This window comes from Capra hircus, chromosome 10 (genome assembly GCF_001704415.2).
Source record: "Capra hircus breed San Clemente chromosome 10, ASM170441v1, whole genome shotgun sequence".
Lineage (NCBI taxonomy): Eukaryota > Metazoa > Chordata > Mammalia > Artiodactyla > Bovidae > Capra > Capra hircus.
The window spans coordinates 19,613,191-19,628,876 of NC_030817.1; the positions used below are offsets into that span (position 1 = coordinate 19,613,191).

A 15,686-nucleotide genomic window follows, 5' to 3' on the forward strand; every position below is an offset into this window, starting at 1 on the left:
GTTTGATCCCTGGTCAGGGAACTAGATCCCACATGCCACAACTAAGACCCTGACACAGCTTTTTAAAAGGATCAAAAGTGGCCTGGATTAGGCTGCAGGGCAAGTAGTTTGCCTACCACTGTCCTAAAGTTGTAACATGTTATCAGTTGCAGTAGCTTTTTTTTTTTTTTTCCGGCTATTGACCTCTCCTTCCCAGGAAAGCAGTGAAGCTGCTGGTATTATTTCTTTCAGGAAGAAAACGTTCACTCACTCCAGTCCCTTCCTGACAGTTAGGCTCTATCATCCCCTTCTTGGACTAGCTCCTTGGAGGGGCTCATCTGCCATGAATCCTTCGAGCATCCAGGGTCATGCTCTCCACGGGCAGTTTTACTGCCAACATGAGCACTTGTGTGCCTGTTGTTGGCTATGACATGTCACAGCTCCTCGCCAGCACAAGATAAAGGGGGAAGGAGAGGCCTCAGGAAGGTCCACCAGCAGACTGACATTCCTCTCAGGCTAAGGCAAGTGCATTTTGCCAGCACTCCTCTTGTTTGGTTTTGGTTTGTTTTTTTGAAGTGAGATCATGGTCTTCAGACTTTCCTGGCTGGCCAGCCATGAGGAAAGTGTTTATTCACTACATTGCTCAGTACCCTAATTTTTATAGATTCTAAACTAGAAAATACCTGGAGACAAAGAGTTCTCTAAGGAGGTCACACCATCTGGGGCTACAATAAAGGAGGTTTTCCTTCACTGATTTTGAATGCACCTACTTCGTCATTTCCCTTTAAAAAAAAAAATCTATTTATTTGGCTGCATTGGGTCTTAGTTGCCACACGCAGGATCTTTTATTGTGGCACACCAGCTCCAGAGTGCACAGGCTCAGTAACTTAGGCACAAGGTCTTAGCTGCCTCATGCCATGTGGGATCTTAGTTCCCCGATCAGGGATCAAACCCATGTCTCCTGCATTACAAGGTGGATTCTTAACCACTGGACCACCAGGGAAGTCTCATTCATATACCTTCACGAGTAAGAGCTTGTGTGTGTCCTGAATACCCAGGGAAGAGGAAGGAAGATCTTTGACTGAAACACCCACCCATCCTCACTGCTAACTGCTGAAAGACTTCTCTTATCTGCCCTCTAATGGACTTGACCCAATACAAATGGATATCCCAGACTTAATTAATCCACCACATATCTGCTAAACACTGAAAGGAGTAACAATCCTTCCTTCCTAGCACATCCTCTCCCTAGCTATGAAAAACAGATAAAATTCCAAAATTATTTTTCCTTCCCTTTCCTCAGACAGTGTGACCAGCCGAATAAATGCCCCTTCCAAAGATATCCACGTCCTAATCCTCAAAACCTGTGAATACACTACCTTCCATGGCACAAGGGACTTTGCAAATATGACAAAGTTAAGGGTTTGAGATGGGGAGGTCAACTTGGGGTATCTGAGTGGGTTTCATGCAATCAAGGGTTCCTATGAGAGGGAGGCAGGAGGGACGGTCAGAGAAAGACACAGTGACCGAAGGAGAGGTCAGAGTGATGAGGGACCCTGAGGAGAGGCATGTGGGCAGCCTCCAGGGAAAGGAAGGAAATGGATTCTCCCCCAGAGCCTCCAGGGAGAATGAAGCCCGGCCAAATCATTTTCACCTTCCAGAACGCTAAGAGAATAAATCTGTTTTGTTTCAAGCTGCTTGGGTTTTGTTGCTATTGTTCAGTCGCTAAGTCCTATCCAGCTCTTTGCAACCCCATGGAGTTGTGGCCCTTCAGACTCCTCTGTCCATGGGATTTTCCAGGCTAGAAAACTGCCGTTTGCTTCTCCAGGGGATCTTCCTGACCAGGTAGTAAATCCACATCTCCTGCATTGCAGGCAGATTCTTTACCACTGAGCCACCTGGGAAGCCCCTTCAAGCTGCTAGTTTTGTGATAATGTGTTACAGCAGCAGTAGAAAGCTGATACGGAAAGCTGCTAAAAACTGTTCCAGGTAAACTATAGTTTCCAACAAGTTGGCCAATTTATCTCATGACACCTAACCCTGGAGGATGAAAAGTTCTATCCCCTCTTATGCAGGGTCCTTAAATTCCAGAACTACCGAATTATTTAAATAAAATGAGATATAAGATGGCAAGTTGAAAGGCTGAGTGGGCAGTTTGAGAACACTGTAGTTATATACGAAAAGCATTACCCAAGAGGACTGCAAAGGATGAGATAGAAATGGAATGTGACTTATTTATAGCAAAGCCTGCCTCCCCTCTCCAGTGTGTGACAGAAGAGCTGTTTTAAAGTTTTATTCTTCAAACTTGGCTGCAGAACTTGGCTGCTTCTCAGGACTGTGCTTTTGTATTGAGCTTTAAAATATAAGAAGCAACCCCATGGTGAAACTGTAGGCAGGGGTGGCGCAGGCAGGGAAAATGCCGTGGAGGGTGGAAAGAGGCTGAGATGTTATTCTTATTTAGTTAGTTGCTTAAGAAAAACAAATAGAGGACAAAATAACAAATGGCTTGGAAAGGTTCCAGGTTGAAAGTTTCTGAATCCCCTAGCACTGGGGCTCTCAGACAAGGGTGGGGCTGCAAGCTAGTTGGGAACCAGGACTAGCAGAATCTGGCTTAGAGGTTGAGAGTAAAGAAAACACTGACCCTGATGATTAGACATCCCTCCACTCTCTTCTGTAGTCCGCTGAAACAGAATTGTGATAGCAGCCCAGGGAAACCCAGTCTATCCATGCAAAAACCAAGACTGCTCTTCTAGAAAAGAATACGTGTGTGTATCTGTGGATCAGGAGTTATAATACAGTTTATGCCTTTTGACCTTGCAATTCTAACTTTTGCTATTAATTACAAGAGACTAAGTAATTAAATTATAGGACATTATCTGCTTGGAATATTAAGCAACCTTTAAAATTATGATAACATATTGCAGCACAGATTAATGCTTAAGATATGGTAGGGAAACATAAAATAGTTAATGTGCTGTGATTATCCATTAGGTTAACATATAATATAAATGCTGCTGTTATAAATTTTAAAAGCTGGGAGGAAACAGACCAACATATTAAGTGTATGATAGATGTTATTCACAAAATATTAACGTATTTGCATGGTAAATGTTTTTCTATAGTTCATGCTTTGATTCTTTCAAATTGAGTTATTACTTTTAAAATGGAAAACAAGTTGTTTTTTAAGAGGGAGAGGAGAGAGAAAATCAGTTGGTGGAAAGCTCAGCTGTACCGATATCTTGCCATGTGGGTTTCAGAACTAAAAATGTTTTATGATTTCTTGCTTCAGGGTCTCCGTATGAAGAATGAGGCTATTATTACATCAGGTACAACTCCTGGATTTAGTATTATAAAATATAATCTCCTAAATACATCTTATGGTTTATCATCTCATATAGCACCCATCACCTAGAATCATTTCTTGGCTCTTTTTCTACCAGACCAAATCCTCCCTTTCTTAAAGATGTAAGTCAACTCATCTCTCTCCAAATGTCTTTTCCTCTGTATGCCCATCTTGTACACACCAACTCTCTTGTAAATAATTACAAATGCCCTGAGATTTCCCTTTTTTCTTTTTCTACATAATTCAGTTTGTTAAAAAAAAAACCACCACATGCTTTAAAATAAAGCAAGTCCAGATTCAAATACCCATATCAGTTTATTTAATCCTTCTGAAACTCGGTTTCCTTATCTGTAGTACAGGGTGACCAGCACCTACCTAACAAGCTATTCTAATGAGTAAATGATTCAGTGTATGTACTGCACTCAGGATAGCATGTCGTATACAGTGGGGAGCCAGTAAATGCTTAGTTTCTTCCGTAATCTTGCACCACTCCTGGGCTCTCCAAATGGACTGTACAATTGTCTAGGACAGGGAGCATGTGGTATCCTACTTTTTATTCCCCTACAAAAGTGTGTGGGGGAATAAAGCACAATGCCTTACCAGAAGCAGGTGTTCAATATATATACTACTTGTTGATTGGGGATTTTTCTTTTTGCAAGGAGCACTAAGCTTCAGGGAGAGAAAAATTAGAAACTATGATGGGTCGAATCATGTCCGCAAAAAAGATATGTTGACATCTTAAGCCCTGGTGCCTGTGTATGTGACCTTATTTGGGAATGAGGCCTTTGCAGGTATAATTAGTTAAGTGAATATCAGAACTGAATTGGACTGGATTAGGGTGGGTCCTCATAAGTAAGCCATGTGAAGACACAGAAGCAGAAGGCCACGTGAAGATGGAAACAAAATTGGACTGATGCAGCTACAGTCCAAGGGACACCCAGGGTTACTGGCAGCCACCAGAATCTGTGAAGAGGCAAGGAAGGCTTCTTAGAGCATTCAGAGGAGGTGTGACCCTGCTGACAAACTGACCTTATACATCTAGCCTCCTGAACTGTGACAGCATATGTTTCTATTACTTTAAGCCACACAGTTTGTGGTAATTCATTAGAGCAGCCCTAGGAAATTAACACAAAAATATTCAGAAGTGTCATACTGACAGATATAAGCTATGTCCTGTTTTCTAGACCAAAAAGGTCTTTGGAGCCAGGTAGGATTTCATTTGGCTTCCCTGGCGGCTCAGTGGTAAAGAATCTGCCTGCCAAGCAGAAGACACGAAGGTCATGAAGATCTGCCTGCTAAGCAGAAGACACGAGGTCATGAAGATCCTCCGGAGAAGGAAATGGCAGCCCATTCCAGTATGCTTGCCTGGCAAAGCCCATGGACAGAGGAGCCTGGTGGGCTCATGGTGTCTCAAAAAAGTAGGGCACCACTTAGTAACTAAACAACAGATTTCCTTGAGATAAAGCTTCTTTCAGGACCATTTCATATTAGAGTTATTTGCCTAGCATAGGCCCCCTTCCTAGAGTTCTGCAGAACTGGGTTGAATAAATCCCATTTGGGTACTGTGGTGGTATTATACTTTAGCCTAATCCTCCTCCTCCTCCTCCTCCCTACCCCCGTGACTGGTGCCACCAGACACCCAGGCCCATATCCGAGTCATCAGCCTCCAACCCTCTCTCTCACCCTCCAAGTCAATTCTACTTCCTAAACACACCCAAATTTTTCTCATCTCTACCACTGCCACCCTCGACCAATAAACCACTTAGGAAATGTCTTTTCTAAAACATTTTAAGAGCAAACCAAGGCTATCAGAGACAATGTTCAAAGGCAATGTTCTGAGGTTCTACTTCTGTCAATGACATCTATGTCCAACAGAGTGGACATGTTTCAGAATAACCCTCCAGCTGAGAGCAACCAGAAAGAATGAAAACCGTTTTGTTACATTTGTTTGAAGGTACTGGAGCACTACCAAGGCAATAAGAACTTTAAACCAAGATCTGCAAGAAGACAGCCAAGAAGATGAGCCGGGCAATTAGTTTCTTTTTCCTCTCAGGACACTGCCAATTTCTTAAGCCAAAGGCATGACCAAGAAGCTGATCAGTGCTTTCAGCAGTCTCATGGAGCTTAAGGGACAATAACTGAAGGTCAGAGTCAAAGCTGAGGAAATGAGCAAACATCCTGGGTTTTTAGTGGGACCAGAAGAGCTCACACCCAAAAGAAAAGGTGATCTAGAAATATACTAGCTCTAACAAGAACTGAAATACAGCATTACACAGTCTCTGTACTGAGTTAGATTAAGGTAATCTGCCACTTGCAAAACTGACAGAAAAGGAAAAAAACAAAAACAGAACTAGGTCCTGTCTAAGACTTCCCTGGCAGTCCAGTGGCTAAGACTCCATGTTTCCATTGTAGGGGGCGCCAGTTCGATCCCTGGTTGGGGAAATAAGATAATATTCCCCCAAAGCCTTAAAAATTACCTCTCCAATGTTAGTTGCACAATGTTTTGAACTTAATAAAAAATAACTAGAAAAATTTTAAAGACAATATAAACAATCCAGCAAGAGATACAGATTTTGACATATCAGATACTCACTTAATAACTATGATTAATATTTTTAAGGAATTAAATGACAAAACAGAATTTCAGCAGGAAACTAGAAGCTATCAACAGTAATTTAATGGAAATTTTAGAATTTAAATAGCAATAGTTAAAGTTATAAGTTCCACTGAATGGATTTAACCACAGATTAGATACAGTTAAGGAAAGAATTTGTAAAACTGGAGAATAAGTCACTAGAAAATATCCCTGTTGAAACAAAGAGGAATAAAAAAAATACAGAGAGGAGCATAAGGAATATGAAACACAAAGAGAAAGTCATAATGTATAAACAAAATCTCAAGAAGAGTAAAAAGAGAAACTAGACATAAACAATACTTGACAATTTAATGGCTGAGAATTTTCCGAACACCGATCAAATATAAAGAATTGCTATTAACTTTAAGAATAATAAAAAGAAAATAATACCTCATAGTAAAACCGCTAAAAACCAAAGTGAAAGAAATCTTGAAAGCAAAGATTTCAAAAGAGATTATAGTCAACAAAGTAGCAATAAAACTGACACACAGCTTATGAACAAAAACCAACTTTTGAACAAAAATTATGGAAGCCAAGAAACAATGAAAGTTATCAAAGTGTAGAAAGAAAATAACTGACAATTTAGAATTCCAATATCTAGGAAAAACATCCTCCAAAAAACGAAGATGAAACAGTTATTTTTAGACAAACAGAAACCTGGAATGTATGTCCAGCAGACCTGTACTAAAGAAAATACTAAGGGTAGTTCTTCAAACAAAAGAAAACGGATTTCAGATGTAAGCACAGAGATGCCAAAAATAATGAAAACATTGGAAACAATAATATTAGTACAGCTACATAACTATTATATTTAGCAAATAGAACAAAAATGGTGAAGCCTTTTAGGGTTTTAAAAATAAAGAACAGTCAATCTGACCATATCCCGGGATGTCAGTAACCATCTCCATTTCAAGGCAATTATTAGGTCTACCAGAAAAGTAGTCCAGTAACCTAACTGTGGGGTCATCTCAAATATGAACAATTATTCAATTAACCCCCTTTCAAGAGACATTTGATTTATTTACAACTTTGGTTATTATTCACCAAAGAGGTATGGACATTCTTTTGGAGTGATTATATGTCAGTATCTATATTTGTAGGTTTGCATATTTTTTCCATTCTTTCATTGTCCATTTTCAGTTTTGATTTCTAATGGCAAGCTAACAGATTTTTTTTTAAATAGCCTTCCTACCCTGCAATGATTTAAACACACTGGTGGATCAGACAATAAAGAATCTGCCTACAATAAGGGAGACCTGGGTTTAATCCCTGAGTCAGGGAAAATCCCCTGGGAGAAGGGAATAGCAACCCAGGAGAAGGGAATAGCAACCCACTCCAGTATTCTTGCTTGCAAAATCCCATGGAGAGAGAAGCCTAGTGGGCTACAGTCCATGGGGTCACAAAGAGTTGGACATAACTGAGCGACTAACACATATACACATTTTCCTTTCACAGGTATTTATCAGATTTTAGGTTTTTTTGTTCAAAGTCTTGCAAATGGGGAATCTATTCTGTGACCACTAAGGTTCTCCATAGTGTAACGATACAGGAATATCAATAGTTAGAGTAATAAACTGTCTGCCAAAGTGTAAAATCTTAGGCTCTTTGAAACGAAGTGAGGGGAAATTTTTGAAAAAATGAAATGAAACCTTAAATACACCAAAGGCTTTCAAATTAGAAAGTTATACTCAGGGAAATACATCATATTAAACCACACTGAGCTGTTCTCCAGACTAAAAATACCATCCCTTTCATCTGTGGACACTGATACCACTGGTCTGGGACTTGCCTGCACTCCTGTCTCCTGCCAACCAAGATAATGTGATGGGAAGCTTTTCCCTTCACAAGTTTAATCCTAGGGGAAAAGGAAAACAGAACAGTTTTTTCCTAAGGCAATTAAGAACCTTCAAAATATTTAATGAAAGGAATCTTAAAATGCAGATTAAACAATTAAATTAGTTACCCAGAACACGCTCTGTAGTTTGTCCTTGGGAATTTTATTTAATGCAAAAAAAAAATAATAATAATAGATGAAAGACAGCCCTATGTTTGAGGCCAAAATGTATTTGTTTTAAACATACTGGCTTCCTTGTTTTCAAATTTTGACTTGGGTTAACTTTTTATTTATTTTTTTTTAATTTTAAAATCTTTAATTCTTACATGCATTCCCAAACATGAACCCCCCTCCCACCTTGGGTTAACTTTTTAAAGAAAATGAAAAAGAAAGCAAAGGGGGCTATGAAAGAATAAGTATAATAAATTGTGGATTTCTGTAATATGAATCATCAAAGCCCTGGAATGTTAGAACTGGAAGGACTTTGGAGATCATTCAGCCCAGTTAACCCTTCACTTCACAAATGACCAAACTGAACTTAATAAAACATAGAAGCAACTTGTGCACGGCCAAAAGGGAACCAGTGGGGCAGTGACAATAAAGAGCCAGATAAGCTGGTCCAGTCACAAACTCTTTCTATGACACTCTTGATTTATTCACATATAAGGAGGGGGAAGGCAAACCAGTTCCACAGTTACTTGGTTCAAAATTTTGTTGATCCCAAACCTTCTGACAACTCTCAAGTATAACCTAGTGAAAAACCCCTCTCATTCCCCTCATTATCCTCAAATCTGCCCTGGATCTTACCATCACCAAGTCCTGTAGATTCTACCTCCTAAACAGCTCTCAAGCACTTCCCTTCATCTACATTACCACTGCCGCTGATTTGGACATCATCTTTTTTCCTCCCATGAACACCTGTAAAAGCACCAAACTATTTCTCTGCTTACTAATCCCACCGTTTCTCTTACAGCCTCCCCCTACAATCCCATTCTGCACGCTGAACACACAACTTCCCTGACTTAACTTCATGGAGAATTTCCTTATGATGAAAAACAGGATCTCAGTGGGTTCCTTCACTTTGGGGATCAGACCTGTATGAGTCAGAGGCTTATCTGTAAACAGATGGCACATAAAATACAAGGCAATTCATGCAAGGTTTATTTCCAAAAGGACCAAGTATAAACACGTGGCAGGGCACAGGGGAACCATAAGGGCACATTCAGAAACCTCTGACTTGTGGAAGTAGAACCACAGTAAATGGCTTCCAAAGTGACCCCTGATGATCTCCACTTCTGGGTATTTGTGCTCCTGCCCAAACCCCTCACCTTGACTGAGGGCTAGACCTCATGACTTGACCCTAATGAAAGAGATGGAGCGTCACATCCAAGATTGGGTCCTAAAAGAGCATGGCTCCCACTGCCACCCACCCCCTTCCACCTTTTCTTTGCTCGCTCTGATGAAACAGGCTTCCACGTTGTGACTCATCCTATGAAGAGACAGATATGGCAAGGAACTTGAGAGTCATTTCCAGACAACACACAGTGAGGAACTGAGGCCATCATTCAAAAGCCCTTGAGGAACTGAATCCCACCAACCACCATGTAAGTAAGCTTGGATGTGGGTCTTTCTCTGGTTGAGCCTTTAGATGAACCTGCTACATCTTGACCGTAGCTTGTGAGATACCCTGAGCCAGAGGACCCACCTAACCTGCACTTGGGATTATGGACCCATAGAAACTATGGCAATAAATCTTCTGTTTAAGCCACTGAGGTTGGGGTAATCTGTTATACAGCGGTAGAATACTAATACAAACTGGAACCATCTCAAGGCCCGAAAGGATGAGCAGAAGAAAAATGTGTCTGGACCCAGAGGAGGAGAGCAGTCTGCCTAGAAAAAAGCAGTGACTTTCAGTCATGGGACACAGTCCGTGGCAAACCTTGCTGAGAGGGAGTCAAGGGAAGAAATACCCTGACCTTCCTCTTCTTCCCCCCTCCCATGTCTTCCCAAGCCTGTGTTGACCAAACTGAGTTGAAAGTCAGAGGTTCTGAGAGCCCTGTAGACGTAGTCCAAGTGGTACAGTGGGCAGCAAGTAAAGAAGTGGAGGGTGGGTGTCGAGACACAAATAGAAGATCCCTACAGAGCATCCATGCTCCTTGTCTGATGTATATGCTCTTTTATGATCTGGCCCTAACTTAACTAGCCAGCTTTATTTATTTCTCAACTCTTCATCACAGAGACCTAGCACCAAGAAAGCAGGCATTGCAGCTTCCAGAACTCAGGCTACGACATCCCGACTCTGTCCCTTTGCACATGTTGGTCCTTCTGCCTCCACACTTCTTCTCCCACTGTCTGCAAGGTTAGTTCTTATTTATCTTTCAAGAATTAAGGCAGGAACCCAACTCTCTGGATGCCTTCTATGACATCATCATCCCCTCTTCTGATATGGGCCTCCTGACCCTTCTATCTCCTCCCAGACCCCTCAGCTTCCCTCTCTGTGCACTGCAATTGTCTTAGTTGTCCACCACCTCTCCCTCCACTGGCCAGCGGGTTCTTTCAGGGAACAGCATTCACCCTGCCTTCCTAGCATCTGTGTCTGGCACACAAATGACACTCAATACATATTTGCTAACTAAATAGTTTAAAATCCTCATCACGCCTTGGTCACCAGGGTCTGCAGGTTCCGACTCCCAGCTGTACAGCCTCTACAACTGCCTTCAGTGAATTCTGAAGCAACGTCCTGTTGCTAGCTCTCTCGAAATCACCGTTGAAACCTTCTAGGCACATTATTTAGTCCAACCCCATCACTTCGCATAAGAGGAAATGAAGCCAAAGAGTATCTTATTTATTGAGTTTACTTATTAAGTTTATCCTGTGGGTAAACAGGGTTAATTTTATCAAGCTTCTTTTATTTTATGTAGACTAATTTTTTTTTTTCCTTTTGGTAAGAAGTATTTCTTAGTTGGGAAGGAAGATGGCAAAATAAGAAACAGAGCCAGGAAGATGACATCCCTCATCAGGAGAACCAAAGCATTAAGTGAGCCAGAGCTCTCAGCTCCCTGTTTGGCATCTTCAGACATAATGGGCCACCTCCTCACCTTCCCAACCTGGGTCACAGGAAGCTACAATTTCCTCTCTGTAGCGACAATTTTGGGGCTTCCCTGGTTGGCTCAGTGATAAAGAATCTGCCTACCAGTGCGGAAGACGTGGGTTTAATCTGAGTCAGGAAGTTCCCCTGGAGAAGGAAATGGCAGCCCACTCCAGTATTCTTGCCTGGGAAATCCCATGGACAGGGGAGCCTGGTGGGCTACAGTCCGTGGGGTTGCAAGAGTCAGACACAGCTTAGCAACTAGACCACCACCACCTGCCATTTAATTTCCCAGAGTTCTACCAAATCAAATGACCAATGCAGGCGGAAATTTGTCAAGAGACATTATCAACACCACTCAGAACCAAATAAAATCAGGAAGCAGCCTACTTTCACTCAAAAGAATGACTAGTTATTAAAGAACGCAAACATTTCAGAACATCTTCACCCAAGAAACAAGAGCACTAGCAAGCAGAATGAAGCCTGAGCATTACAAATGTTCAAAGGTACCCCAAGTCACACCATGGAGAATAACCTGGAAAATCAAAGATCTGCCACATGACATTTTCATTAGTTTAACTAATGGCTTTCAGCCCCGACAATGTAGAAATGGTAGTTTGTGGTTGGTAAGTCCATGGGAGAGAGGATACCAACTGGGCCTGTCAAGCCACCAGGACCCCATCACTGGGAAATTGCCAAGTAACCTTCAGCAAGTTACACATCTTTCCTATACTTCAGTTTTTCCATCTATAAAATGAGAATATTGACCAGAAAATCTCTTAAGATGAAGTCACTAAAATGTCTTAATTCTAACTCGATGAGAGCCTTCTTTTTCTACATCTTGTACGATCTGCAAATAATGACAAAATCAAAAACCCCCTTCAAGATACCAACTTCTCCATGACTTTATAATGCATACTCCACCTACATATATTAAAAGACACTAAATAAATGTGTTTCAAACTTAGCTGGGCATCACATTCTCTTGAGAACACTTTAAAACTCAGATTCCTAGGATCCAGCTCAGACCTATTAAACAAAAACAATTTGAGGGTCCTTTGAAAGTGAAAGTGAAAGTCGCTCAGCTGTGTCCAACTCTTTTCGATCCCATGGACTATACAGTCCAGGGAATTCTTCAGGTCAGAATACTGGAGTAGGTAGCTATTCCCTTCTCCAGGTGATCTTCCCAACCCAGGGATCGAACCCAGGTCTCCCACATTGCAGGCACATTCTTTACCAGCTGAGCTACCAGGGAAGCCCAAGGGTCCTCTGAGGACCAGTATTTTTATAAAGTACCCCTAAATGATCTGATATACAGCCAGGTTCAATGACCCCCAGGATCTTTCGGACCCAGGAACAGTATTAAAAAAAAAAGTTAGCAGGTCTAGGCAACTTAATTAATAATTAATATTTTCTTTTAAATAGATTTTTAATGTGACCAATACATTTTTCATGCAATACCTCCTATCCAAAATGTGAATATGAAGGATAAAAAAACTAAATTACAAAGCCTGCTCAAGTCAATAAATAAACCATGCCACAGGAAAGTACAACTTCTCACAGTTAATGACATAGAAAACATGAAAAGAAAATGAAAAGTATTCTGAAAAGTGTAGGCTTAAGAAACCCACCCATCATTACTCATATGTCAGAAGGTTACCCTCCTAACTGGCATTTAAAAGTCACAACAACAATCTGGACATAATCACCCCACTTATTAATCGGAGGTTTACTCAAAAGCTCCATTTCTCTAGATTTAGCTTTTTAAATGTCAGCATCTGAATCAACACAACACAGTCCAGGCAAAAATTTCACACTGAAAACATCTGACAAGAGAAAGAAACAAACAAGTAAGAGAACAAAAATCAAAATGAAAGCACCATTTGCACATTTTTAAATGTAAATTCCTGTTATAGACCTCTGAGGAAAGGTTTGACTTTATAGCTCTGACCTTGAATAAATCATTACATAAGAGGACTTCCATAGAAAATATTTTTAATCAACCTTGGTTTCACGATTCAATCTTTACCTACACCTTGAGGATAGCATCTTACATTGGGTAAGTCTTGGTCATAGCCAGCGGCCAGTCTACAGCAGAGAACTAGCTGAATATCCCATGTTTCAAGCACAACTAGGGCTTAAGTTAGTCCAATTAACTAGATTTAAATGATTCCAGGTCCTGGACCCATACTTGGTGATAAGTGTATCTGCTTTCTTTCTAACAGATTGAATAGATCCAATGTCTCTTTTACATCAATTAACGACCACAGCAAATAACATGAACACATATATACCCACCACAGATTTGTCATGAGGAAGCAAGACAGAAGCAAGACTTTCAGTGTAGAAACCAAATAACTAGTAGTCATTTCTCTGAAAAATTACAGGATTTTACAACTTTATCCCTAAATTACACTAAAAAATTAAGAGGCCCCTGGTACCACCCAAAAAGTAAAAATCAAGTTCCCACAAACCTGTAGGGAGTTATCCCCTTCCACATAATACCAAACGTTCTTGTGGAAAGGTGTTTGGATTGCCTGACCTTTACATCTCCTATTAACCTTTAGTAATCCATTGATTTGCAATCTCCTGAATGGTATAAAAAATATTTGCACTGTTTTCCTGTGTCTTATAAGGCAACTCGCTGTATGAATGCACCTTTTTAACAGCACCAACATTTATACAATTTCATAATTTATTTCCTCTCCAAGTGTCACTGTCTCTAGAAGAAAAAAGATAAAAGGAAAAGAAGCCTTCATCGTGGACTACCTCTGTGCCAAGCAGGATGTGAGATGCTTTATTGACTTTATCCAAATGAATCTTCACAATAACTCCATGAGATACCATCTTTCCTCCCACCTTTCCCCCCACTTTTATAGATTAAAAGACAGAGACTCACAGAAGTTATTTAACTGACTCCAGGTCATACAGCTTGGAAGTGGCGGGGTTACCATTTTAACCCAGGTCTGACTTCAAATCCCATGTTCCTACAAGTTTGGCACAGGGTCTCCTGGTCTGAGGTGGGTTAAGAAGGTAATGAATAAATGTCTTTATGTTATTTTACATGTCTCACAACTTGGTTAGCCTCACTAAACTTTTCTCTTTACTACAACTTAATAAGCATCTCTCTTAGAGATGGGTTAACTAAACATTCTTTTGTAAAGCAAAGGATTAAGGAATATAGTACTAAAAGCAAGACTACTCTGAGAGTTCTATTTTTACAAGGAGAAAAGAAAAATTCACCATATTGATCATCCAGGAATATCTAGTTCAACCCTGTTCATATGATTAACATAGACAGAACACAGAGTCTTGCAGAATACATAGAACCCAGCAGACAGCTCAAATATTTAGTGAAACGAATGGGTACAATCTTATTTTCCTTATTTTTAATAATATATACGATGTAGTTCAGCTCCGTTTGCACAAACATGCAAACATTCAAAAGGTGTATGAGAAACAGCAACTATTTTCTCAAACTCAGCAATAGCCACATTTCCTTCCTTTAAAACATAGGCTTCCAAATATTTCTATTTGAATTAACAGCACTGATGCCCTTCTATCACCCAAGGGCAAAAGCCCAGTCATCTTTGACTCTCCATTCACGCTCTGATTTTATATTCATTCTATTTCCAAGCTTTTGTTAATTCAGACTCTTTAAACCTCCTGCTCAGTCCTGCTCATTTCCAAGGGGGGATATAGAAGCACCCCCCGCCCCTGACCCCTGCCAAAGCCTCCAATGCACCCTTGATGATAGTCCACTTGGGGATAAGAGCCACACTGGGGCAAGGCTCATAATCCCCCCAAAATGTTGTTTTTACAACTCCTGGCACTAAAGTTTTTATGATTAATTTCTAAAATTTGGCTCCATCCAGACTCTGCTCTAAGTCTCACCTCCATTTACTCCAATTACTTGCAAGTCATCCTTTGCCCAAGCTAACCAGTTCTGGTTGCCCTTCACTGACTCCCGCTCTTTGCCTTTGCAAAGCATCTCATTGCCTGGAATATTGCTCTACCCTTCTGCTTTCCACATAAAGCAATCCTGTGGAGCCTTTAAAACTGAGTTCAAAGGCCTCTCCTCCACAGCCCATGCCAGATCTCTGAGGTTGGAAGTAATTGCCCACCTCCTCTAAGATTATGGAACACTCTACCTGCACTTATAACAGTGATCTGCATACATCTTATGTCTCCTACCAGCTGTGAAGCACCAAATAAAAACACACTTCTGTGTCCTTCCAACAGCATTCAGAACAGATCTTATGAGTACTATGGGTTTGAAGAACATTTGATTAATTAATGTTACACAAAGGCCTATACATGAAAGGACAATACATGTCCATCTGCACTTTTGGGCAATCTTTGGTTTAAAGAAAACTAAGTCACATAATGTTTTTCAAATGTTTGATACCAGCCTAGCTTCCTTGAATTTTAAACTTGGGGAATCAGAGGGTCTGAGAAGAAAATTACATTCAATTATCAGTCAAGGCCATTTAGGCAGAAAACATTTGTCGAGCCACCCATCAACCATCAACCCCCACAGGTTATAGACATGCAGCAGTGCCCCCAGCGTTCAACCAGATGCCTTACTTTGCGGTAGACTATCATATTTGGAGAACTCTCCTCCGGGTCCGTGATCCCCACTGCTTTCTGATCCCCGGATCCCTGAGCCATCCTGGGTGTCTTCACTCACACTGCAAAAATAAATGAATAGACCATTAATACAGGAAAGAATTACATATAAAAAGCTTTGCCACGCAAAGAACTAAGTATCTGTTGGCAGGTGGCATGGAAATGAAACATGATGTAA

General features: G+C 40.7%; 1 protein-coding gene across 5 annotated transcripts in view; it reads right to left on the reverse strand.

Moving 5' to 3' along the window:
• RGS6 (regulator of G-protein signaling 6) overlaps positions 1-15,686 on the reverse strand; it is a 613,815-nt gene that overhangs the window by 571,285 nt on the left and 26,844 nt on the right. For all 5 annotated transcript variants that reach the window (XM_013967267.2, XM_018054008.1, XM_013967266.2 and 2 more), the window contains exon 2: positions 15,467-15,570. In XM_013967267.2, the coding sequence (XP_013822721.1) occupies positions 15,467-15,550 (84 nt within the window). In that variant the 5' untranslated portion in view covers positions 15,551-15,570. The remainder of the gene's footprint in view (positions 1-15,466; positions 15,571-15,686) is intronic.